Source organism: Lampetra planeri, chromosome 37, assembly GCF_965212315.1.
Source record: "Lampetra planeri chromosome 37, kcLamPlan1.2.h2, whole genome shotgun sequence".
Classification (NCBI taxonomy): domain Eukaryota; kingdom Metazoa; phylum Chordata; class Hyperoartia; order Petromyzontiformes; family Petromyzontidae; genus Lampetra; species Lampetra planeri.
In genome coordinates, this window is record NC_136143.1 from 4,037,697 (window position 1) to 4,065,647 (window position 27,951).

The 27,951-nt window shown below is 54.6% G+C and overlaps 1 protein-coding gene across 1 annotated transcript in view; it reads right to left on the reverse strand.

Moving 5' to 3' along the window:
* Positions 1-5,421: 5,421 nt before the first annotated feature.
* The window catches only part of LOC144730949 (transmembrane protein 132C-like), a 67,029-nt gene continuing 44,499 nt past the window's right edge, over positions 5,422-27,951 (reverse strand). The window contains exons 7-13 of the mRNA XM_078611829.1: positions 18,070-18,310; positions 13,634-13,777; positions 12,792-13,063; positions 11,872-11,942; positions 11,483-11,811; positions 8,296-8,484; positions 5,422-7,306 (exon numbers count right to left, since the gene is read on the reverse strand). Of these exons, the coding sequence (XP_078467955.1) occupies positions 5,903-7,306; positions 8,296-8,484; positions 11,483-11,811; positions 11,872-11,942; positions 12,792-13,063; positions 13,634-13,777; positions 18,070-18,310 (2,650 nt within the window). The 3' untranslated portion in view covers positions 5,422-5,902. The remainder of the gene's footprint in view (positions 7,307-8,295; positions 8,485-11,482; positions 11,812-11,871; positions 11,943-12,791; positions 13,064-13,633; positions 13,778-18,069; positions 18,311-27,951) is intronic.

The window sequence follows — 27,951 nt, forward strand, 5'->3', positions numbered from 1 at the left end:
AAGTGCTCTTGGTTGTCGTTGTTGACGCCGCGGCTACTGCTGCTGCTGCTGCTTTGACCTTGGATGCACGACGCACCGTCGAGGAGGCGAGCGGGGAGTGGGGGGGGTGAGTCCGTGGTCTTGAGTGGTGGAGGTGGTGGAGGAGGTGGTGATACAGCAAATCTGGCTGTGACGGTCCCACCCGATGAAGGAGACTTGTGTTGCCTCCGAAACGTCGTGATTTTTATTAATTTATTTTTTATTAATTTAATTTTTTACCTACGTGACTTTACCGAAAAAACTAAGAGTACGAATCCTTGCAGTCACGAAAGCTTCAAATCTAGAGGTGGGGAAAGATGGTGGAGGTGGGACGAGAGTGCTGCTATCGTTACTCGGCTCCATGAAAACCGCGCCGGGTTCCTCTCCCGCAGAGAGACGACGCCACGCGCACTGCTGCTCTGGTGTGTGTTAGTCTGTGGTCATTACCCCGCTCCTCCGATGAGCGCGGTTGGCTACGTGCGGTGCGAAAGAAGTTCAACGTAGTACGTATGTACTCGATGGTGAACTTATTTCGCTGCTGCCGCCTCCTGGGGCACAGGACGATCCCGAGTCAACGAGGACCGGTGGCAGCCGTGGTGGTAGTGGTGGTGGCGGCGATGATGGTGGTAGTGGTGATGATGGTGGTGGTGGTGATGGTGGTGGCGGCGATGATGGTGGTAGTGGTGATGATGGTGGTGGTGGTGATGGTGGTAGTGGCGATGATTGTGGTAGTGGTGATGATGGTGGTGGTGGTGATGGTGGTGGTAGTGGCGATGATTGTGGTAGTGGTGATGATGGTGGTGGTGGTGATGGTGGTGGTAGTGGCGATGATTGTGGTAGTGGTGATGATGGTGGTGGTGGTGATGGTGGTGGTAGTGGCGATGATTGTGGTAGTGGTGATGGTGGCGATGATGGTGGTGGTGGCGATGATGGTGGTAGTGGTTGTGGCGATGATGGTGGTAGTGGTGATGATGGTGATGGTGGCGATGATTGTGGTAGTGGTGATGGTGGTGGCGATGATGGTGGTGGTGGTGATGATGGTGGCGATGATGGTGATGGTGGCGATGATGGTGGTGGTGACGATGGTGGTGGCGGCGATGATTGTGGTGGTGACGATGGTGGTGGTGGCGATGATGGTGGCGATGACGGTGGTGGTGGTGATGATGGTGGCGATGATGGTGATGGTGGTGATGGTGGTGGCGATGATTGTGGTAGTGGTGATGGTGGTGGCGATGATGGTGGTGGTGGTGATGGTGTCGATGATTGTGGTAGTGGTGATGGTGGTGGTAGTGGCAATGATGGTGGTGGGGAGTTGTGGTGCAGTCGCCAGCGCGCCGCGCTACGAACCCGGCGACCCCAGTTCGATGCCCGCTCACGGTCACCAACACCACGTGACGATTACCTGAACCGGGCATTGGGCCTCCCCTAGGTCGACTCGGCCTCAAATGAGCACCTGGTGCGATGTGTAAACATCGCCGCTCGGGAGACAAAGGCGGCCGGGCGTGGTGCTGGCCACCCCACCCCCTCGCGTGCTGTCCCCGCCTTCATAGGCGCTCACGAAACAGCACTTGCCCCTAACAGTCCGTTACGGCTACACGGGGGTTCTTTGTCATTTATGGCGGTGGCAGCGATGGCTGTGATGGTGGTGAGACATCTTTCAAATTCCCTTCCCTTCAAGTTCATTCACGACCGGCCCATCACGTAAGGGGCCGTCCATAAATGACGTCACGCGATTTTGGACGATTTTTGACCCCCCCCTCGTCACACGGCGTCACAAAAAGTCAGACACCCCCCCCCCCTTCAAATATGACGTCACAAAGCTCTGCCCCCCCTCGCCCCAAAAAATAAAACATGCTTCAAATCGCTTTAAACTATTGTCATTGTAGTGCGTATTTAATGTGGCGCTGCATTCTGATGTTGTAGGAGAAAACATTTATTACAAAGTCTATTTAATTAAGTAGAACGTGTTGTCTATAGTTATTTAAAGTTGCGCATCTTGATGTGACGTCACATTTCTCACCCCCCCCTCGTCACACATCGTCACAAATGTCTGACCCCTCCCCCCCGCCCCTAGGTGCGTGACGTCATTTATGGACGGCCCCTAATAGAAGAGGCCAACGTTTCGGGCAACGCTCCTTGCCGCAGCCACCGCGAGAATAAGAGGGCGTCTCTGTCGCGAGGAACTAATCTTGTCTTCCACGAGTTTAGTATTCCAGGGCTCCGCACGATTTGGCCGCAAAGCAAATGACTTCGCTTCCCCACACAAACTGTTGACACGGCCCGTGGCGGGCACCTCTCCGAGCGGATTAGAGCGCAAATAAACGTTTAACGTCATAGCAGTGCCGGTCTTACATGTAGCACGTGCTGTGTGTGTGTGTGGGGAGCGGTGGTGCAGCGGTTAGCGCCCTGCGCTACGAACCTGGCGATCCGGGCTCGTTTTGCCGCTCACGGCCAATACCCAGTGACGATTATTTGAACCGGTCCTGGGCCTCCCCTAGGTCGACTCAGCCTAAAACGGGTACCTATGTGTAAACATCGCCACTAGGGAGACAAAGGCGGCCGGGCGTGGTGTTGGCCACCCACCCCCTCGTGTGCCGTACCGGTCTTCGTAAGTGCTCGCTAACAGCACTTGCCCCAACAGTCTGTTAAGGCTATACGGGGTACCTTTGTCTTTGTGGTGACTAAAAGAGGCACAATTCCCCCGTGTATCTTCCACGGGCCGGTGGGGCAAGTGCTGTTATCAGCAGGCACCTAGGAAGGCCGGTGCGGCGTGCCCGGACTGCTGTGTCCGTCACCCCGCGTGCGTTCACAACACAGCGCCGGGTTCTCATTTTAGCCCGAGTCGACCTAGGGGAGGACCCAGGGCCGGGTTGAGGTCATCGCCACCGAAGTGGGTTTTTTTTTGAGGCCGAGTTCGACCTCGGGGCAGGACCCAGGGTTGGCTGCGTTGGCTACGTACGGCGCGAAAGAAGTCCAACGTCCGTACATAGGCAAGATAATAACCACCGACGATTTGGGAACGGAACACACGGGTTTTCGGGTTCATAGCGCAGCGTGCTAACCACTGCGCCACCGCTCCCCCCCCCGCCGCCCCGTACCATCGACAGAATCACCACCACCACCACAACCACTGCCAGCAGCACCACCACCGCTACAACCACGAGCACCGCCAAAACAACCACAACCACCACCACCACTGAGCGCCACTCTCATGACAAGAGGCACGGTGGAGTTTCCACAATGGGGGTGGAGAGGGGCGGGGGGCGGAGTTATTGATTTATTGAGCGAATGCGGATCAATGGGGATGATAGGGGGAGGAGGGTGGCGGTGTTCGCCACACTGGGAAACAGCACCCCCCGCATCGATCGACGAGACCGCCCTCCCTGCTTCCTCCACCCCAATGAAGAGCCCTGGGGGGCAATTGCAGGGCTGCGCCTTCACTCCCCCCACAGCTGTTGAGTTGTAGGGTGGGGGTGGGTAGTGGGGGGGGGGCACGGATTTAGCGATTGGTGGGTTCCGTCTGTGGGCGGGGCGAGAGTCGTGACGTAGTCAAACTACAACGCCCTTGCTCCTCCCCTAACCGCTGATTGGCTGGCAAGCTCAGGGAGAATATTCTTAGTTTTTTTCGGTAAAGTCACGTCATCAGGACGGAGACTTGTGTTGCCTCCGAAACGTCGTGATTTTTGTTTTATTTTATTTTCATTAATTTTGATGTTTTACCTACGTGACTTTACCGAAAAAACCTAATATGATTCCTTTCAGTCACGAAAGCTTCAAATCTAGAACTCAGGGAGAATTCCTCCCGAGAATTCCGCCTGGTGATGCTGGTTGTAATTACTGGCGAAACGTCGGACTCGAATTGTAAATGTTGTGGGTTTATTCTCCAACACACCAGTGTTGCTGTACCAGTACGTTGCAAACCTTACTAATTGGCTGTGTCGGGTGGCGGCGAGTTTAACGACACATTCATATATTCACGCGATTTCACACAAAACACCTCTGTTATTGGAGCTTTAGGGTTTGTATGTGCATGTATGTTGAACTTCTTTTGCACCGCACGTAGCCCAACGGCGATAATCGGACGCTGCCACGCCCATTGCCTCCTGCACGCCGAAGCCAGGCGGAGCGTTGCAGAGCTCAAGCGTGAGGGATGGCGGAGACTTGGGTCGTTATGTCTTCATCCAGCAGTGGATTGATCAAGGCCGATGTTGATGACCATCACCATGACGACGATGATTGTACATGAATCAGGAGCAGTTGACAATCCTGTACATCGCCCACCGGTGGAATACTCACAGCCAATTGGGCCAATTGGTACTCAGGCAATTGCCTGAATATGGCTGATCGGTACCTCTCAGGGTGAAATATGCTAACAAGGTTTTTTTCCAAGCGCCGCACCTCTAAATCACATCTGTGCGTGATAGCAAGGTGCCCACGGTAGCTTCACTGAAAGGCACCGAAGTACCCATTCAACGACCTTTTCTTCCGTGCCGTGCTGCAATAATCCACGGCACGTGGAGAACAAACAGCGAGCGGCGTGCCTCTAAAACCGACGGTCGATACCCCAAGCATCGTGCTCACGGTGGACACTGGGGGCAATTGCCACCCAAAGTGGTAGCGACCCACCAACCGCCTTGGCACACGCGCTGGCAGGGCGCGCTCGCGTGCCAACCAGCAATGGCACCGGATAGCGCCGCAAACTCGGCTTGGTGGCAACTCTCGCGCCTGACAGCCAGGGGAGGCTGGGTTCGACTCCCGCGTGGGGTGTGCACGCTCTCGCCGCGGTATTGCTGCAGACTCTCCGGTGTGCTCCTCCCCACAGTTAAATAAACAACGCGCCGTGCGCGCTGTAACCGCGACTGAACCACACACCGCCAAGATTAGTTAACTCGGTTGGGGTCACGCACGCTCACTCTCGCTCGCAGCAGCAGCAGCTGCGGCGGCGGCGGCATCACCCGCCCACCTTACTGAGAAAAACTTGGCAGGACCCTCCTGCAAAAAAGTCTTGAGACTCGGCGAGGCTTTACTGGGTAAGCGAGAGGTGCAACGACGACGACGACAACAACAACGACAACAACAACAACGCGACGCGCGCTTCTGCGCCAGACTCGATATCGGCACGAGGTCTCCGCCTTCATCGTCCGCCACCGAGCGCGAGGCCCGGGTCCAACGGAGACGGGGAGATGCGGGGGGGGGGGGGGGGCTCCCCGTGGCGAGTGGGGGGGGTGATGCCCGCCAGGCCCGTGGTGGAACGCGGCGCGCTCAACACGCGTGTCGCTACCGAGCGACAGCGAACCGCTCGTTAAACAAGAAGGTAAGAAGGGTGCAACGGGTTCCACCGCCGTGCCGCGGCCTCTCTTCCTCCCCCTGCACCCCCCCACCACCACTCCCGCCGCACCCCCCACCGCCACCACTCCCGCCGTGGCGACATCGCTCAGCTACCTGGATTGAGGATCGCGATTCATTTAGGAGAATCGGTTGTGCGTGCTGTTTCTTCTTCTACTTCTACTTAACGTTGCGCTGAGCGGTGGCGCCTCGAGTGACGCGAAGCTGCGGCTGACGATCCAGGGTCGGCACCGCTCGGCGTCGCGAGCGAACGACACCCACGGCGCAGTCAGAGCGTCTCCCACGGTTCCAGCGGGCACCGCGCGGGCGGAGGGGTGGGTGCTGCGGCAGCTTCTATCCCTTAACGACGGTCCCGAGCCAGCGGTGTCAACTCCACATTCACACGGCGGGGGGCCCAGTCCATCCGTATTCTCGCCACCGACGCCGACGCCGCCGCCTTCCGGCAAAGTTCGTTGCGCGGGCTCCCTGGCCCAGGGCTCGAACTCGCGACCTTCCGACCGCCGCTCGCGCCCCTCTGTGCCCCGGACACAGTCACACGTCACACGCGCTCCTTGATGCGCTCCATGTAGTTCCGGAAGGCGTCGGGCTCCCGCAGTCCCATGTCGCGGCACACCCACTCCAGGTCCTCCGCGCTCGCGCCCACGGCCGGCGGGGACGGCGGCGGTCGCGGCGGCGGCAGCGGCGACGACGCCGACGGCGCCGCCGCCGCCGCGTCCGGTGCTCCGGCCGCGAACGTCGTGAACTTTACCCTCTTGCGCTTGGACGTCGGCGAGTTGAGCGAGGCTTCCGCGACGCCGTTACCGACGCCACCGCCGCCGCCGTCGACGTCGCCGCCGCCGCCGCCGCCGCCCGGTCCGAGCGGCGCCGCGTCGGAGCGGCCGCCGCGGCCGGGGGGGCCGCCGCCGTCGGTGGGCGTCACGTCGGTGGGCGTGGGCGAGCGCGGCTGCGGCTGGTTGAGCCAAACCCAGTCGTGCGGGCGGCGAGGCTTGGCGCCGGACGGGCAGCGCTCGTTGCCGTTGGCGGCCGCCCCCGCCGCCGCCGCCGCGGGGCCGCCCGCCCCGTGCGCCTTCTTGCCGCCGGCGCCGCGGTAGCGCAGGGCGAAGGTCAAGCAGTTGACGAGGAAGACGGCGATGGCGAGGCAGAAGACGGCGAGCAGCGCGTACATCCCGATCTCCAGGTCGGTGAGCGAGCGCGGCGACGGTGGCGGCGGCACCTCGGTGCGCACCGCGTCGTTCCCCACTTCGTTGTCGTCGTCGTCGTCCTCCGACGTCATCACGGCCTCCCGCTGCTCGTCCGGCTCCTCCTCGTCGTCGTCGTCGTCGTCGTCGTCGCCACGCTCGCGGCTGCGCGGTGTCCCCTGGAGGCTCCTCTCCAAGTCGACGTCGTCGGGGATGCCGCGGAGTCGCTCGTCGCTGCTCGTCGTCACCGCCGTCGTCGTCGTCGTCGCGGTCGACCCCGCAGAGGAGGAGGCGTCAGCGACCCCGCGGCTGTTGTCGTCGCCCTCATCCGAGGCCACGGGGAGGCCCGGTGGTGGAGACGATATCGGAGGCGGCGGTGGCCGCCTGTCGCCGCCCGGCGGATCGCCGTCAGCGTCGCCGCCGTAGTCTCCGTAGTCGTCCCCGGCGGCGGCGGCACCGAACTTGACGTTGACGGCGCAGGTGCTCGCCGCCACGACGCCGCTCCTGCGCTTCGACTTCTGGCAGACGTCCGGCACGCCGAGCTCGGCGCGGAGGAGGTCGCCGCGGCCCTCGCCCTCGGCCGTCACCGTCGGACCCGCCCAGGGGTCACCGTCGCCCCGGCCCCCCCGGGGAGCCGGAGGGCGCACGGAGACCACGGACTCGTCGAGCGACGTGAGCGTCAGCGAGAAGGAGCCCGGGTCGTAGATGTCGAGCGGGGCGGCCGTGTCGTCGCTGAACTCGAGCCACGCGCTCAGCACCGCCTCCTGGGCAGCGCACGCAGCAAGGTCAGAGGTCACCCGAGGAGCCTCATCAGACTGAGGGGGCAAGCGCTGTCAGCGAGTGGCACCTAATGAAGGCCGGCGTGGCACACGACGGGGGGTGAGGTGGGCAGCACCACGCTCGGCCGCCTTTGTCTCCCCAGTGGCGATGTTTACACATCGCACCAGGTACTCCTTTGAGGCTGAGCTTACCTAGGCGAGGCCTAGGAGCAGTTCAGATAATCGTCACTGGCATTGGCTGTGAGCGGAAATCGAACTCGGGTCGCCGGCTTGTATGTATGATGTAGCCAACCGTGCTGACCGGAGGTGCAGGGGAAGGACAAGAAACTACACACACAAATAAATGAGTTTTCAATCTAAATGATTTAAAAGTGCATAGCTCCAGTGGCTTCCTAATATCGCAAAGAAGAGCGTTCCAGACGGCCGCAAAGCGCATCTGAAAGCTCGCCATGTGGTGACCGTCTTTGTTCGATGGCCAGCCAAAACCTGCTCCTGCTGCTTCTGCGTGGATGAGTTCACGTGATGGTTTATCCAAGCGTGAGTGAGCGAACATCTGTGAGCGAGCATTTGTTAGTGAGCGTGAGTTTGTGAGCGCATTTGTAAGTGTCTTTGTGAGCAAGTGAGCGTGCATTTGTGAGTGTGTGTTTGTGAGTGTGTATGTGTTGTTGTTGGTTGTTTGACTTGCATCCCACTGGGATTTTTGCATACAGCGTTGGTGTACGGTGATTTTTTCTGCAATATGTTGCTGTCTTTTCTTGGATTTTCTGTTTGCACTCAGTTACATATTCACTTTAAGATGTTTTCTTGTTCATGTTCTTGTTTTTTGTTTTTTGTTTGTTGCGGTTGCACCCGATTCAAGAGCCGAATGGCTCACAGGGCTATACCTAATGAATGAACTTGAACTTGTGAGTGTTCGCTTGTAAGCGAGCGCGTGTTTGAGCAAGCAAGCGAGTGAGCGAGCGAGCAGACCGGACCTGCTTGTGGGCGTGCAGGCGCTGTGCGGCGACGCTGGCGAGCACGGCGGGCAGTGGGCCCGGCGCGGCGCCCACGGTGAGCGAGAGGCCGCCCACCAGGAGGAGACGCAGCGCAGCGAGCGCCACGCGCTCCTCCAGCACGGACAGCGGCGCCTCGCCGTGCACGCCCTCCGACAGCGGCGACACCACCTGCACGCACGCGTAGAGCGGCACGCGTGCGGAGACACGCGCAGAGTGACACATGCGCAGAGACACACGCACACGTAGAGACACGCACACACAGAGACACGCGTAAAGTGATACGCGCGCAGAGACGCGCGTAGATTGACACACGTGCAGAGACACGCACACACACACACACACGTAGAGACACACACACACCACAACAACCGACATTCGCCACTAAGTGGCGGTGACGTCACCATGATGCTTGTGCCAGGCTATGTGCACGTTGAGGCCATGTGAAGTGTCCAACGCCCGCTGGCAGGAGGTCACGGGGCAGACCCTGCAGGTGCCACGGGTCGACTGACTGAGATGACTGGCTGATGCACCACCTGTGCCCCCAACTGTGCCAACTTGTTGTACTTTAGCCACCCGGCGATCCGCTTTGTTGTTGAGCGTCGCTCCTCCGCCCTCCGTTGTTGTTGGAGGGCGACTGCCTCCAACTGGCCAGTAGCATCCTTCACAAGTCTCCTCCACAGAGGCCGATCTTGACACCGCTGGTACCAGTCATCGGCAAGTCCACTCAGCTCCACATCCTCCTGCACCACATCACTCCATCTCTTCTCTAGCCCGTGCCACGCCCGTTTAGCCCCCTCAATCCAGCCGAACAAAAGCTTTTTAGGCATGCAGTGGCTGGGCATGCGGGCTACATGACCCAGCCAACGCAGCCTTGCCTGCAGGAGGAGCTCACCGATGGGGCTTTGTCCAGATCTTTCAAGGATATGTGAGCTCCTCACACAATCCAGCCTAAATGTTTATAACCGGCGAATATGTTCAATTAGGGGGGTTCACGTTTTGCAAGCGTCGATAAAGGAGGGAATGATTGTGGTCGAGAAGACCTGAAGCTTCTTGTGGAGCGACGGACCAGGTAGCTTTGAAAAGATAATGCCGCTCGACTGATTCGGAGCGAGATCTCTGCTGTCAAATCGGAGCCAGTCATGAGCACACTGCCCAGGTATGGGGAAACTCTTCACTCTCTCCACAACTGCCCTATCACCAATTTGGAGTTGTGGGGGTGGAGTGTCCAATGGTACAAAATACCCAGGCAAGTGCTTAGTTTTGGTGGGGCTGATGGTAAGTCCCCACCTCTTAGTGGCAATCTCCAGGTTCAGCAGCAGCGCCTCCAACTCCTCCTCAGAGTGAGCAGCAATTAGCAGATCATCGGCATACATAACATGGTTGAGCAATAGGGAGCCATCCCTTGACCGCACCTGAGCATCGATCAGCCTCCCATTATATCTGTACCAGATGGAAATTCCTCCGGTACAGCTACTGAAGGCTTCATGAACTACGTGGTCAAAATAGATGTTAAATAATGTGGGAGCCAGAGGACATCCCCGTCACACAACATAGTCCTAAACCTCGCCCAATTCCCCTCAACATCAGGAGGAGTGAGGGACGATGCCAACCCCAGCCGCAAGCGATGATGATATTCTCGCTTGCAACTTTCATCAGCTAGCTGAGACCATACAACTATGGTTTGAATGGGGTCCTGGGTGTACACTCACCACCGGAGTGGAAAAATGGCAGGCGCATATTACAGATGACAAGTCGATGGTCAGTGGGCAGATCAGCTCCACGGTAGGTCCTGGTGTCAAGGACATGGGCCCGCATCCGCTGTTCCGTCACTATGTAGTCCAGCAGATGTTCTTGCTTGGACCTGGCATGCATCCATGATGTTGTGTGGATGCACTGATGCCGGAACAGCATGTTGGTAATTACAAGCCCATAGGCTACACAAAAATCTAGCAGCTTCCTACCGTTGTTATTGAGCTGATCTGGCCCATGGCTTCCAATCACTCCAGACCAGGTGCCAGTATCATGACAAACTCGGGCATTGAAGTCACCCAACAAGATATCTCTATCCCGAGGGGCCACTTTAGTCAGCACCTGTGACAGGAGGTCATAGAAGGCATCTGACTCATCGGCTTTGCCTGCATCCCTCCACGGATGTTCATCTTCGGTGGGGGCATAAGTAACCATGACCACCACTCCTCGCCTCTGGTTGATGGGAAGGCGAGCCCAACGCCTGGGGCTTACAGCTTCCCACAACTCACCGCCACGCTCCCACGCCCCCTTCATTCTTTTGTTCAGAAGAAGAGCCACTCCCTGTTGTTTGGCAGTCTCCTGCCCCGAGGAGAGGACTGTCCACCCCTCATGGTGGCAGGAGCCAGATCTGGTCCACCGGACGTCCTGAATACCACAGAGATCCAGGCGGTACCGGTCCAGCTCCCGAAAGAGGAGTGGCAGCCTCTCCTCCGCAGTGAGTGTTGGAACATTCCACGAGGCCATCCGAAGTGGCTTTTTGTTGTTTCTGGAGGAGCCCCGAGGGTAAGGATTTGGCCAGGAGACGTCATAGACGCCTGTCCCCCCGGGGCCTCGGTAACAAGCTTAATACGTTTTTTACATCGTAATTTAGTGGTAGTTAATTGAAGGTGGAGGGGTTACCAGCCCCTCGCACCCATCCAGAGCCCCCATTTGGCTGCTGTGGTGGTTACAAACGCCATGAAGGGAAAGGCCAATCTAGATTGGCCCTCCCCCCATGGTACTGCCCACCACAGCGTTGCCGTCCGGCACCACGAGGAGGTAGGGGTTGTTTTTGCCGGATGACACACACACGCACACAGAGACACACACACACGCACATGTAGAGACACGCACACGCAGAGACACACACACACGCACATATACATGTCTAGACACACACACGCACACGTAGAGACACACACGTAGAGACACACACACACATATGTCTAGACACACACGCACACGTAGAGAGACACACGTAGAGACACACACGCACACATAGAGACACACACAAGTCTACATACACACACACGCACACGTAGAGACACACACAAGTCGAGATACACACGCACGCACACACACATAGGGCCACGTGCGTGACCACGCGCGTGCCCACGCGTGGCGATGTTGCCGAAGAGGCCGCGGGCGGGCGCGTCACCTGCACGGCGGTAACTCCGGCCTCCCGGGCGATCACCACGAGGCCCGCCTGCTGCCGCACCTCGGCCACCGCCGGATTGGCGACCCGCACCAGGCCGGCGCGCGCCACCACCTCGCTCACGTCCAGCAGCCAGTCGGGCCCCAGCATGGGCGTGCGCAGGCCGGAGCCCTCCGAGGCCTCGGCCTCAAAGCGGGCGAGCACGCGCACCGTGGCACGCTGGGAGAGCAGCGTGCAGCCACGGCCGCGGCGCTCCTCCGCCTCATCGGCGGCGTCGGCCCCACCTCCGGCCCCACCTCCGGCCCCACCTCCGGCCCCACCTCCGGCCCCACCTCCGGCCCCACCTCCGGCCCCACCTCCGGCCCCACCTCCGGCCCCACCTCCGGCCCCACCTCCGGCCGCCGCCGCCGCTTCGTCGTCATCGTCGTCGCGGTTGTCTTCGCCCCGGCTCGCCCTTGAGGATCTGCGGGGTGGGGAGCGACAGTCTCGACTCGGTAAGTCTGTGAGTCTCTGTTGCGAGTCTATGAGTCTCTGTTGTGAGTCTGTGAGTCTCTGTGTGAGTCTGTGAGTCCCTGTGTGAGTGAGTCTATGGGTCTCTTGAGTGACTGTCTGAGTCTCTGCGTGAGTCTATGAGTCACCGTGTGAGTGACTCTATGAGTCTCTGTGTGAGTGAATATATGAGTCTCTGTGCGAGTGACTCTATGAGAGTGATTCTGTGAATCTCTGTGTGAGTGACTCTATGAGTCTCTGTGCGAGTGACTCTATGAGTCTCTATGAGAGTGACTCTATGAGTCTCTGTGTGAGTGGCTCTATGAGTCTCTGTGTGAGTGAGTCTATGAGTCTCTGTGTGAGTGAATCTATGAGTGTGTGACTCTATGAGTATCTGTGCGAGTGACTCTATGAGAGTGACTCTATGAGTCTCTGTGCGAGTGAATCTATGAGTCTCTGTGCGAGGGACTCTATGAGATTCTGTGTGACTCTATGAGTCTCTGTGTGAGTGACTATGAGAGTGACTCTATGAGTCTCTGTGTGAGTGAATCTATGAGTCTCTGAGTGAGTGACTCTATGAGTCTCTGTGTGAGTGACTATGAGAGTGACTCTGTGAGTCTCTGTGCGAGTGACTCTATGAGTCTCTGTGCGAGTGACTCTATGAGTCTCTGAGTGAGTGACTCTATGAGTCTCTGTGTGAGTGACTATGAGAGTGACTCTGTGAGTCTCTGTGCGAGTGACTCTATGAGTCTCTGTGCGAGTGACTCTATGAGAGTGACTCTGTGAGTCTCTGTGCGAGTGACTCTCTCCGCGTGGACCCTACCTGCCGGTGAGCGGCACTGCCCCGGCGGCGCCGGCGCCGTCGGTGACCGGCGGAGGCACCGGCACCGCCGCGGCTGCTCCGCGGGGGGCCCGCCAACCTTTGACCTGCTGCAGCTGCGAGTCGGAGAGCAGCACGGTGAGGGGCAGCCGGGGCAGCCACACGGCGACCGTGAGCGTGGCGCTCAGGTGCTCGTAGGAGAAACGGACGCGAGCAGCCAGCGAACCCTTGCTCTCCTTGCCGTTCACATAGACGTAGTCACAGCCGTCGGACACCTGTGGGCGGGGTGATGGAGGGCGACATGCCACCGAGGTGATGATGGTCAGGGGTTTGGGTCATCGTTTAGGTCGATCTATACGGTGTGCAGTGTTTGATGTCGAGATCCCCCGTGTAGCCTCAACAGACTGTCGGAGCAAGTGTGCTGAAAGCGAATAGCACCTATGAAGGCCGGCACGGCACACAAAGGGGGTGAGTGGCCAACACCACGCCCGATCGCCTTTGTCTCCCGAATGGCGATGTTAAACACCGCTCCAGGTACTCATTTTAGGCTGAGTCGACGTAAGGGAGGCCCAGGAACCAGTTCAGATAATCGTCACTGGTGTTAGTTGTGAGCGGGAATCTAATTCGGGTTGCCGGGTTCGTAGCGCAGCGCGCTAACCACGCACACGCACAGACGCACACAGATACTCGCGCAGACATGCACACACACAGACACGAACAGAAACACGCACGCAGACACACACACACAGACACACACACACACACAGACACACACAGACACAGACACACACACACACAGACACACACACAGACACACACACACACAGACACACACAGACACGCACCTTGACGGTGTCGGGGCTGGCGGAGGAGCACTCGACGAACCCCGACACGTCGGCCAGCGCGCCGCTCGACTCCACGGAGAGCACGCGCACCGGCACGGCGACGGTGCGGCCCGACAGCGCCGCCGTGTTCACCAGCTCCGTGTCCTGCCGGCGGCACCCACCACAACGCCGTCACCGCGCGTAACCGCCAACACCACAAACCACCACAACCACCACAACCAACACCACAACCACCATAAACACCACAATCACCACAACCACCACAAACACCACAACCATCACAACCAACACCCCAACCACCAGAACCACCACAAACACCACAACCACCACAACCAACACTCCAAACCACCAGAACCACCACAAACACCACAACCACCACAACCAACACCACAACCACCACAACCAACACCACAACCACCACAACCAACACTACAACCACCACAACTAACACCACAAACACCACAACCAACACCCCAACCACCAGAACCACCACAAACACCACAACCACCACAACCAACACCCCAACCACCAGAACCACCATAAACACCACAACCACCACAACCAACACTCCAAACCACCACAACCACCACAACCACCACAACCAACACCACAACCACCACAACCAACACCACAACCACCACAACCAACACCACAACCACCACAACCAACACTACAACCACCACAACTAACACCACAAACACCACAACCACTAGCACGGCCAGTACGGCCACCACCAACGCCATTGCTACCAGCACAGCCACCACTGACACCACCACCACCACCACGGCCACGACCACCATTACTACCACCGCAACCACCAACACCACAGCCACCACCACCACCACCATAACGCCGTCGCCACGCATTACAACCGACACCACCACTACGGCCATCACCACCACCGCTGCAACGCCATCCACCACCATCACCACCACCACCCTAGCATGGCACAAGCGCCGTGGTGATGTTCGCGGATGTGGGGGGTGGGGTGGGGGGATGCAGATGAGGACCTGGACGGGAGAGAGGGGATGAGAGGGAGAGAGAGAGAGATGGGCAGAGCTGTGGAGGCCTACACATAGATTAAGGCCACAACAGAAGCCTGTCCATTTAGCAAATCCAATTTGGCACTGTAGGGAGATCAATGGGGCTTAGGCGAACACACAGGAGGGAGGGAGGGGGGGGGCAGGAGTGAGGGGGGCTGTTTCACCCACCACTGGATAGATTTACACGGGGAAATCTCTACACTGTAAGTGACGGCAGTTGTCACAATTTCCACCTGCGCCGTGCCTTTAAAATCAAGCGTTCGACATCAAAAGGTCAGCACATGGGGTCAGGTTGCATGGGTAGAGGAATACGAGACCAGGTGTGTCTCATGGTCGTCGTCATCATCATCATCATCAATATCACCAGCAGCCATTGTCAATCCACTGCTGGATGAAGGCCTCTCCTGCGATGTAACGACCCACCCCGTGCCTCCACACGGAGGGATTCCATCGCTCCGTCTCTCCCGGTGGACGCCTCTCGGAGGCGTTTCCACTCCTTGGCTGTCGCTCCGTTGTTGTTCTCGACCAATCGCACGCACATCTCGAGATACAAACACTGCCACGTGTAACACTGCCATCGGTACATCCCGCTTGCTATGCACAGACCCGAAGCAAATAAAACGGCAAGCAGCCAGCAACAAAAGCTATTAAACTTGTAGGATAGTTTATACGTTCTCTCTGAATCACGCGAGGCTATAAGGATGATGTGTGAGCGATCCCTGAGTGATACCTGAAGTGACACCTGAGTGATACCTGAAGTGATACCTGAGTGATACCGAAATGTTACATGAAGTGAGATGCGAGCCGGACCAGGGGGGGGTTCCCTTCACACAAAAAAGTGGACCGTTGTGGTGAAGTATTGTGAAACAAAGACCCCACGTGATTGGCATGGCATGGGGGAAGGGGTGGCTTTCATCTAGCAGTGTATTGAGAAATGCGCTGTCAATTCTGGCTACGAGGATTATTGTTAACGACTGGCTGTGCGCTTAAGTTGATTCACCTCATAGTTGTTGATGTCACAGGCCGCTCGACTATAAACTAAACTAGATAAAAACTATTTTTTATTTTTTTTACCAAGTAAGGGTCCACTGAGCGATGTAGCTCTATTTCAGAAGCGACCTGGTCACAAGTGGTCGCTCAACGAAGTGGCTCATCACAATGTGGACATTTATAGCAGTATCCAAATACTCTAAATGCGTGTTTCTACAAGTGGAAGGAAAAACCGGAGGACCCGGAGAAAAATCCACGCGACCACGGGGAGAGAGAGAGACACGCAAACTCCAAATATACGACAGGCATCAAGGGTTGGGATCGAAGCCACGACCTCCTGCGTACCAGGCGATGCAGTTAACATCTCCTAGCCCACCGCGACGCCAATTGACTCTCATTGCCCGCGTCTCCTCCCCGCCGCCTTTGTTTCAGATGTCAAGGGACACCACCACGATGCTTCGTCGTCGCCTCACCCGGCCTCAGAGCGCACACAAGGGCCCCAGCCAGGGCCCTCTAGAACGCAGGCCTCACGGTGAAGGGCCGGTTGTGAACTGAGCCGTTTTAGATGACGGATGATGATGGCGATGATTATCTGTACCATTTGTCCATAATATAGGTTTTTGGGTCAGATCGCGTTATTTATAAATGTGTCGCAACCCTCCAACCACCCGACACGGCCAAACAGTAAAGAATGTGTCACGTTTTTCAAAGGACAAAATCATTCACTTCTTTAGCCCACCGGTGTGCTGAAGAAAGAATCAACAGCATTTAAAAATTTGCTGAAGAGAAAATCAACAGCATTAAAAAATTTGCTGAAGAGAGAATCAACGGCATTAAAAAATTTGCTGAAGAGAGAATCAACGGCATTTAAAAAAATTAAATGCTGTTGATTCTCTCTTCAGCACAGCGGTGGGCTAAAGAAGTGAATTATTTTGTCCTTTGAAAAACGTGACACATTTTTTTTTACTGTTTGGCCGTGTCGGGTGGTGGAGGGTTACGACACATTTATAAATAACGCGATCTGACCCAAAAAAAAAATCTATATTATGAATAATATTGGTCGCGAAAGCCTACGTGTTAAATTGTACCATTTGTGCTAGTTTTTACCAGGGATAGCCCCAATGAGCTATTTTTCAGAGGCGACCTGGACGCACGTGATGACAGCTTATCGTCGAGGTGGCTGATATCATCATCATCATCATCATCGCCACCACACATGGGCACGTGTAGCCACTGCACTGCCGCTCCCCATGCCAATAACACATTCACCGCACACGCGCACACCAAGACAAAGACCACCCATACCATAGCTCGAACAGGCTGCCTAAATGTTGTTAGCGAGAAGCACCTATTCAGGCAGCCACAGCACACGAGGGGGGTGGGTGGCCAGCGCCACGCCCCGGTCGCCTCTGTGCGTCTCCCCCAGTGCCGGCGTTTGCACACTGCCATCAAGATGCTTGTTGAAGGGCGAGTCTACGTCGTCACTGGCGTTGGCCGTGAGCGGGAATCGAACTCGAGGCATCGGGTTCGGAGCCCTCTGCGCTCACCACGACAATGCCACTCCCTCAACATCGCCCGCGTGTGTGTGTGCGCGCACACATACACACAGATAAGAAGTGTGCACGCCTGTGCAGTTTTGGCTTCCGAAATGAATACACTTGACAAACGTCTTCATTAATTTTCGGCGTCTGACAAACACATAAATCACGGGCTGCTTGAGACCACGCACGGACATCGCTCATAGGGGGCCCAGAGGGGAGGCGGTACAGCGGGCACGTGGGTGTATGTGTGCGTGTGTGCGTGTGTGTGCGTGCACGCATGTGCGTGCGTACATGTGCATGTGTGCGTGTGCATGTGTGCGTGCGCTCGCGTGCGTGCGCGTGTGTGCGTGTGTGTGTGCATGTTTGTACGCGCGTGGGTGTGTGTGTGTGTACGCGCGTGTGTGTATACGTGTGTGTGTGGACGCGAGGAAGGGAGGCGGGCAAGGGAGGGTGGGAGGGAGGGGGAGGAGGCAGGGATGCAGGGAGGGGAGGGAGGAGGCAGGGAGGGAGGCAGGCAGGCAGGGAGGGAGGGAGGCAGGCAGGCAGGGAGGGAGGGAGGGTTGAACGGACGAAGAGAGATAGAAAAGCGACGGAGGGAATCGGGAAGGTATAACAGAGAGGGAAAGAGGGAGGGAAGGAAGGGGAGAGGGAGCAGAAGATGGGGAGAGAAAGACAGAGAGAGAGAGGCGATAGAGGTTGGGAGGGAGGGGAAGAGGTTGGGAGGGAGGGAGCAGAGGGAGCGGAGGGAGGGGGGAGATCGGGATGGAGGGAAGGCCACAGAAGTGACGGATCAGAGGAGAATGATAGAGTCGGGGGTAACGAAGGAGGGTGGCTGGGCAGGGAGGGGTAGTCAATCAGGTACCATGGCGACCGGGACGATGGCAACAATGTCCTTCTGCATGGCCGTGAGCTCCGTCATCACTCGCTCCGAGTCGGGCGACGAGGTGGACGACGAGGTGGACGATGACGAGGAGGAGGAGGCAGAGGCGGTCCTCTTGGCGCCGTGGAGCTCCAGCTGCCAGAGGATGCGGCGCGTCACGGACTGGCTCGTGAAGTTGCCCATCGCGAAGTCCACGCGCAGCACGGCCACCGCCGCCTCCTCCCTGCGCGCGCACCACACCGAGCATCGTCGTCGTCACCATCATCGTCGTCACCATCGTCGTCACCAACATCGTCGTCGTCACCATCATCATCGTCGTCACCATCATCATCGTCGTCACCATCATCATCATCGTCACCATCGTCGTCGTCATCATCGTCGTCACCATCGTCATCGTCATCATCGTCGTCACCATTATCATCATCATCATCATCGTCGTCACCATCATCATCGTCGTCACCATCATCATCGTCACCATCGTCGTCGTCATCATCGTCGTCACCATCATCGTCATCATCGTCGTCACCATCATCATCGTCATCATCGTCGTCGTCACCATCATCATCGTCGTCATCATCGTCGTCATCATCGGCCTCACCATCATCATCGTCGTCACCATCGTCGTCGTCACCATCGTCGTCGTCACCGTCGTCATCGTCATCGTCGTCGTCACCATCATCGTCGTCACCATCGTCGTCGTCACCACCATCATCGTCATCGTCGTCGTCACCATCATCGTCGTCACCATCGTCGTCGTCACCACCATCATCGTCATCGTCGTCGTCACCATCATCGTCGTCACCATCGTCGTCGTCACCACCATCATCGTCATCGTCGTCGTCACCATCATCGTCGTCACCATCGTCGTCGTCACCACCATCATTGTCATCGTCGTCGTCACCATCATCGTCGTCACCATCGTCGTCGTCACCACCATCATCGTCATCGTCGTCGTCACCATCATCGTCATCGTCGTCGTCACCATCATTGTGCTTGGTCTCGTTTATAAAACCGGCATCGTCATTATCACTGCTGGTAAATCTGAATTTGTATTTATACCGCAGGAGGAATCCGATGAGCTGTGAAGCTCTTTCTTAGCGGGCACAGGGGTCAGAATGTTACAACAACAAACACAAAATAACAAAAACACGATAGGAGTGCAAAGTATAGTAGAGTTAAACAAATCACTTCAAAAGGATATACAGTACAAATATAACTAAACCGTTTTTTTTTATCTTACTATATAAAGCCCATTGAACTATTAATATTATTGATTTAAAGCATTCGTGACTGCAGGGATTCATATTCTTGGTTCTTTCGGTAAAGTCACGTAGAAGGGAGATAATAAAATAATATAAAACAATAAAAATTCTCACGACGTTTCGACTGCAACACAAGCAATCATCATCAGGTGTGAAATCCACAGCAAGAAAATTTGTGGATTTCACACCTGATGATGAATGCTTGTGTTGCAGTCGAAACGTGAGAATTTTTTTTATTGTTTTATACTTATATTATTTTATTATCTCTACTCTACGTGACTATACCGAAATAACCAATAATATTAATATTATGTTGAACTTCTTTCGCACCGTGCGTAGCCAACCCTTGCTAATCGGAGGTGTTGGGGAAGAAAAACAAGCTCAACACAAAAATCAGTTATAAAAAAATGAGTTTTCAATCTGGACAATTTAAAAGTGCATAGCTCCAGTGGCTTCCTAATATTGGAAGGAAAAGCGTTTCCAGACGGCCGCACAAGCGCATCTCAAAGCGTGTGCATCATTAATATCATCGTTAATTTAACACGTAAGCTTTCACGACCAATATTATCCACAATAGAGGGTTTTTTGGGTTAGATTTGCGTAAATATAAATGTGTCGTTAAACCCGGCACCGCCCGACACAGCCAATTAGTAAGGTTTGGTGTCGCGTAGTTGGCGAGTAAACCCACGACATTTACAATTGGAGTACGACGTTTCGCCAGTAACTACAACCGGCATCATCAGGCGACAGCCGGAGTTGTGGAGAAATCCTCCTCCTGTGTGTCGGTCTTAAATAGCGGGCTAAATGTGATTCCAATCAGCTGTGAAGACCAGAGTGGGGTGGGGGGGGGCGGGGTTAATGTATGAATATTCATTACAATGGATATCCATTGCCGGTTGGGTTATTCCGCGGGTAATCAACATACATTGCGCGTGCACTTGATGCACGCGCACCGTGCATGCACATCCTGACGTTTTTGGGTGCAAGAAATGGCAGTAGCTGTTATTGGCTGCTCACAGTTAATGACCATCGACTTATGGTGACCTGTACAGGCATTGCAGTTAAAGAGTGCGGTAGTATTACTTGATAATAGGCTTCCAAGCAGCTCATAGCCTGTAGCTATCAGAATGGTAATTTTTTTTCTATCTCAATTTCAATAGGTTATCTAATTAGTCTTGGCTAGTAGTAACTAGTTTTTCACAGAACTTCCAACATTATCACAATCTATTCAGCGTGTTCCTGTTGGCACGCGTGTTTTGCCACTGCCGACAAGCTGGGAGTATCTACACTATGGGAACCTCATTTGCCAGTAAAAATATGATAATTGGTTCTTTACCCTTCTATCTGGCAACAAACTGACACCTTTTTACAAGGAGTCATGTTTGCATAGACCGCAATACCTGCAGCCATAATACAAACAAAAGAACATAACTCTGATAATGTATGCACTGTCCTTGAAGTTGATTGGTCCACACCCGAGACAGCTTTCCTTAGAGCCTAGTCTCACATGGGTTGGACCAGATGACGCCAAAAGGCGCACAACTCAAAGACAATGCACCATCAGAGTATGAGAGCTCGGGGCAAGCATCTACACTATGGGAACCTCATTTGCCAGTAAAAATATGATAATTGGTTCTTTACCCTTCTATCTGGCAACAAAACTGACTCCTTGTAAAAAGGTGTCAGTTTTGTTGCCAGATAGAAGGGTAAAGAACCAATTATCAAGCTGGGAGTATTTAATATTACTTTGGTGTTTCTTTATTCTCGTGCGGATAATTCGCCCTGTCTGGCCAATGCAGCGTTTGCCACAGGAGCAATTCAGTTTTCAGTTTCATGTATTAGGTGTAGCCCTGGGAGCCATTCGGTTCTTGAATCGGGTGCAACCGCAACAAACAAAAACATGAACAAGAAACATCTTAAAGTGACTACGCGCAAACAGAAAAATCCAGGCAAAAACAGCAAAGTCTTCCAGAAAAAGCACCTTGTATCAACGCTGTGTGCAAAAATCCCAGTGGGATGCCAGTCAAACCATAGCAACCACAAGACAATTTAGATTAAAGGTATCAGTCTAACTCTGTACTACAACAAAATAAATATGGCTAAACCAAAACGTTTTCGAAATCACCAAAATAAAGCTATGAGAGCAATGCAACAGTGATCATAGGAACTGTGATTTAAATTTCACAATAAACGATATACATAACAACTAAAAACGGCAGGATGTGTATGCATGGTGCGCGTGCATAATGCGCACGTGCAATGTATGTGCATCGCACATTCAAATTTTGTATGTTGATTACCAGAGGTGTGGACTCGAGTCATGTGACTTGGACTCGAGTCAGACTCGAGTCATGAATTTGATGACTTGCGACTCGACTTGGACTTGCATAACAATGACTTTGTCCCACCTATGAGATGTGGACTCGAGTCATGTGACTTGGACTCGAGTCAGACTCGAGTCATGAATTTGATGACTTGCGACTCGACTTGGACTTGCATAACAATGACTTTGTCCCACCTATGAGATGTGGACTCGAGTCATGTGACTTGGACTCGAGTCAGACTCGAGTCATGAATTTGATGACTTGCGACTCGACTTGGACTTGCATAACAATGACTTTGTCCCACCTCTGTTGATTACCCTATGAATAACCCAACCGGTGATGTCTAATCCGTTGTAATTTATATGCATGCGTTTACCCCTGCCCCCTCCTGGTGTTCACACACGATTGGTTCAAAAGTGACGACATCACATGCATCCCGCGATTTAAGATCGGAACGAGAGGAGTTCTCCATGATGCTGGTTGCAATTACCGGCGAAACGTCGTACTTGAATTGCAAATTTCGATTTAAAGCTTTCGTGACTGCAGGGATTCTTCTTCTTGGTTCTTTCGGTAAAGTCACGTAGAAGGGAAATAATGCAATAATAAAAATAAAACATTTTGTCAAGGCGCTCTTCCCCCTCCAACCCAGCTTAAATATACGCTCCAAGCCTGGTGGTGTTTCATTCAGACTCTGTCTTTCCGACAGACCTGTTCTTCACCTGAGGACGGCTGCTTGCGTTGTGGCCGAAACGTCGTGAGAATTGTATTTTATTATGTTTTATTTTTTTTATTTTATTATTTCCCTTCTACGTGACTTTACCGAAAGAACCAAGAAGATGAATTGCAAATGTCGTGGGTTTATTCGCCAACACGCAAGTAAGGAATCGGCACTCTTTGTTTACGTGGCAAACCTTACGAATTGGCTGTGTCGGGTGGTGGCGGGTTTAACGACACATTTATATTTACGCGATTGAACCCCAAAAACCTGTGTTATGGATACTTGTTAATGTAATGTTATCGTTAATATCAGCATTGAATCTTAGCAGTGCAACAACAACAACAATGTGGAAACACACGTGGCGGTTGTTGTTGTTGTTGTGCTTCAATATTCACAAAGGTCAAATATCCCCTGTATAGCCTTAGACTATTGGAACCTCATTTGCCAGTAAAAATATGATAATTGGTTTTTTACCCTTCTATCTGGCAACAAAACTGACACCTTTTTACAAGGAGTCATGTTTGCATAGACCACAATACCTGAGACAGTGCACATTATCAGAGTTGTGTTTTTTGTTTGCATTATGACTGCAGGTATTGTGGTCTATGCAAACATGACTCCTTGTAAAAAGGTGTCAGTTTTGTTGCCAGATAGAAAGGTAAAAAAACAATTATCATAGCCTTAGACTGTTGGGGCAAGTGCTGTCGGTGGCCACCAGCACCATCACGGCGGGTCGCCTCTGTCTCCCAAGTGGCGAGGCCCACGACTGGTTCGGATGATAATCACTGCTGTGTTTGCCACGGGGCGCAGTGGCTTAGTGACGATATTAGCAGCCGAAGGGGTGTGGCAATCGGTCAGTTGGGGGCCCCAATATTTGATTTGTCTCGCACGGTCGCACCTGATGCCATTATACATCCGCTGGCTCCTCTTGTCCAATCGCATCCTTGTGACGCTCACCGTCTCGGACACTTAACGCCGTAGGGACGCGAAAAATCAGTGTCGTCGTTCTTTGACACCGTTGTTGAAAACACATCTCGCCGTGGTTGTCAAAGGGGCCCCGCAACTCGTAGCTTTGGCTACCAGTGGGGGGCCAGGGTGGGGGGGGTGGGAAGGCACCCCACCTGCCCCCCCCGCTAGCTACGCTGTTGGGTGGGCGGCAATGGAGCTGTGGACGGACCGAGAGCGGTGGGACGTGGACAGCTTGCGGCGAGAGAATGGACGACGAGCCATTCATTAGCACCCCGCGGGGGAGGAATTACAAACCACTGCCTTGACACCCCCCCACCCCACCCCTCAAACTCCCACGCGACAACCCTCAATCAGCTTATCTCCCCACAATTATTCTCAACTTTTTTTTTTGTCGTGGAAGACCACCTTCCCCTCCCCCCTATCTTATCGCCACCAGAAAATCGCAAACGACCACCACCCCCCCCCACCCACCCCACTCAAACCCAGCGTGCCCCCCAGACACCATCGCAGTAGCGAGCGCGACACTACGGGGGGAGGGGGGGGGGGTGAGGACCACGTGAGTTTTCACGCAATCTATTCACGTCAGCTGTCCGTTCGGCGGCTGCCCCCCCACCCCCCGACACGACCGAGGGATGGCAGGAAATCGATAGAAGTCTCCGTGGGGAATATCCTCATCCCAGATGACGCGGGGCCCTGCCCTACTGGTGGCCAGCAGCGACGGCAGTGACCCAGATAACGAAGAATGGCGCCCAATGATGCCACTAGGTCCGGCGGGCTCTGTTCTTGACATGAATAATGCAGCGTGTGTACACGTGTGTGTGAGTGTACGTGTGTGTGTACGTGTGTGTGTGTACACGTGTGTGTACACGTGTGTGTGTACGTGTGTGTGTGTGTACACGTGTGTGTACACGTGTGGAGTTGTGTGTGTACACGTGTGTGGTTGTGAGTGTGTATGTGTGGGGTTGTGCACGTGTGTGGGGGTGTGCGTGTGTGTGTGGGGTTGTGCGTGTGTACGTGTGTGGGGTTGTGTGTGTTGAAAAGCTCGCGAGCCGAGTTCGATTCCCGCTCACGGCCAAAACCAGTGACGATTATCCGAACCGGTACCTGAGCCTCCCCTAGGTCGACTCAGCCTCAAATGAGTACCTGGTACGGCGTGTAAAACCTTGCAAATGGGGAGACAAAGGCGGCCGGGCGTGGTGCTGGTCGCTGTGTCGACCCCCTTGTGGTCTGTGCCGGCCTCCATTAGGTGCTGCTCGCTAACAACCCTCACCCCACACGTCTGTTATGGCGAAATGTGAGTGTCTGTGTGTGTCACACACACAGAGACACACCGACGCCACATCCTGTGCATGCTACAGCAGAGGTGTAGGGGATTTCAACAGGACCTAGTGGCTTGGTCAAGCAAGGCCTGCGATACTATCGACAGGCCAGGGCTCTGGATCCCTAACTGTCTGCTCGTCATCACGGAGGGCCTTGTTGATGGTGGGCAGGCTCAGGCAAAGCTGCGTTGCCCGGAGCCAGAGCCATTTCCCGTTCACCTTGGGGTGCGCGACAGGGGTGTCCTCTGGCCTCAATACTATTGAACATTTTCGGTTGACAATGTCGTTCAATTAGCCCTTCATGGTTGTACCAGAGAATGCAATACAATGGGAGGCCGATCGATGCCAGGGCGCCGTCAAGGGATGGCTGCGTCTTACTGGCCATCCATGTTACGTATGCTGAAGATGTGGCAATTGCTTTGTGCTCAGACGAGGAGTTTGAGACTCTGCTGTTGAACGTAGAGCGTGCCACTCGGAGGTGGGTCCTCACCATCGGTGCCACTTACAACAGAGATCAGCCTGCCTGGATATCATATTCTTAGGTTTTTCGGTAAAGTCACGTAGGTAAAAAATTTAAATTAATAAAAGTAAAATAAAAATAAAATAAAAAATCACGACGTTTCGGAAGCAACACAAGCTTCCACCTGAAGGCGGAAGCTTGTGTTGCTTCCGAAACGTCGTGATTTTTATTTTATTTTTTATTTTACTTTTATTAATTAAACATTTTTACCTACGTGACTTTACCGAAAAACCTAAGAATATGAATCCTTGCAGTCACGAAAGCTTCAAATCTAGAATGCCTGGATATCGTCTGTGCCATGGATACTCCAGCCCCGGAGGCGGTTTTGGAGTGGGTAGAGGAGTTCCCGTACCTGGGCCGTTGTGCACTTGGTCAGCTCCAGTCTGCCAGCGGAGATGTCACTTGATCTTTTCATCAAATAGTCAAAGTGATATCCTCCTCCAATGAGCATCGAGGTGGTGATCGCTGCCTGTTTCCAGCCCTGAGCCCGTGATGCAAGTTCCTCATTCATATGGCAGGGGCGAATATACCCTGTGTGGCCTTTAAGGGGAAAAAAACAATCTACAATGGGAAACGTTTCAGGTAATGGCCCTTGTCCATAGCACACGCCCATATTACAACCACTCATGACTTCCCCTCAAAGTGGTACTCGCTTTATCGACCCCAAGAGGGATGATGGGCTCATTCAACCCCCAGTCAGCCGTTGAACTCGTGACCTTTTGACCTCGGGCCGCTCGCTCTGCGCGCCGAGCCAATCGGTCCGTCTGTGGCGACGGCCGTGACATTGCCAGGGACCTCGCGGCAATCCGTCCGGAAACAAATCGGCCAATAACACCACAACAACAACAAAGACAAATCTCTCCCCCCCCCACCCACCGCCGTATGGCGTTAACAGACTGTTGGGGCAAGTGCTGTTAGCGAGTAGCACCGATGAAGACCGGCACAGCACACGAGTGGGAGGTGTGGCCATAACCGCCACCCCGACACCGCCTTTGGCTCTCCAATGCTGACGTGTTTTTTTTCTTTTTACGAAATGTACGCACTGCACCAGGTACTCGACAACACCGCACGCAGACACACACACACACGTGCGGGTGGGCATGTGCTCCATCATGCTGACGGTGGAGTAGTAGGAAGGGGGGGGGATGTGGGAGGTTGATTGAGCACCATCAATCAGCTGGTGGCACTGCAGTGGGGGGCGGGGGGGGGGTTATGGGGGGCTTAGACGGCAGGGCACGGTGTGGGGGTCCCGGGGACGCGGGGGAGGGGGGGGTCAGTTAACGAGATATGACATATTCTTTCGGTAAAGTCGCGTAACTTTACCGAAAGAACCAAGAATATGAATCCCTGCAGTCACGAAAGCTTTAAATCGAGAGATATGACATTGCAAACAAGCTGGTCAAGCCAGTCGATTAAGTGAAGCCCCTATCGTGTGGGGGGATTTGACTGTTGAATGGAGGCCCACAGAGACTCACATTACAGAGAGATACACAGACTTACGAAGACCAATCGACATATATAGAGATCCATATACTTAGGCAGACTCACAGACTTGCACACACAGGTTGACGAAGTTTAAACATCACCAATACATCCGTCAACAACCCTGCCCTCGTATAAATATAGCCGAGATACCATTAAGAAGGGCCATTGCCCGGAACGTTGCCCATTAAACAAATTTTGTTGAAGGGGCATCCCTACTCAAATTAGCTTTGAGGCATTGGTGCTCGTCTTCTCTATACAGCCCCTGATTGGAAATTCCACATTCCTATGGCGGGGTGCGAGTCTCTACATAGGACAGTCACTGTTGTTGACTTCCCCCCGCCCACCCCCATACAAAGTGGTAGTAATTTTATCGACCCTGGAGGGATGATGGGTCAAGTCGCTGCTGTTATTGCTGATACTACAATAACTACTACTACTGCTGTTGTAGATGATGGTGATAATGATGATATTGCCATTGACGCTACTTGCTGCTGCTGATGATGATCACGACGAATATTTTAGAATTTCTTGAGCTGCTCGGAATGATCAGGATGATGATGATGCTGATGACGACGACTCCCACTGCACAGCGGCCATCTCGGTCATTTCCAAACGACCTGCATCTGTCACTGACACGAGACAGATGGCCTTCGCCAGTCAGCCCTGCTGCTCGATAATTACAGCAGAGGAAGGCCACTTCACACCCACGTGCCCCCCCCCCACACTACCCCTCCTACCTCATCGCGTGCCACCGCTCCACTCGGCTGCCTCCTCTCAGCTACGCGCGATACAAAACTTGCGACAGGGCCCCCCCCACCACCCCGCCCCCCCAACCTTCGCTTTTTCCACTGCCACACATCTGAGCCGAGCCAGCGCGGGTGCCGCACGGTCACGGGTGGTTTTCTGTCGAGTGTCGTGGACTCGCACATTTACCCACCCAGTGACGATAACAGCGATGACAAAGATGACGCCAAAGTTGACGTTGACAACGATGGCGATGGGCGATGACGATGGCGTTGCCGATCGAGGCTAAAATGATGACGAGGAGGAGGAGGAGGGTGATAATGATGACGGTGACGACAGAGTTGGTCTCGTGATGACTGCGATGATGATGATGACGGCATGGCGCCCGCCGCCATCCCCCTCCCCTGCGCTCCTCGTCTCCCACCTCTTCCTCCTCGACGAGAGCGGCCTGGGGCGAGCGGCACGAACCCAGCGCTCAGCGACGCGCTCAGCTCGCTTCACTGAGAGACCTGTGCGTGGCTAC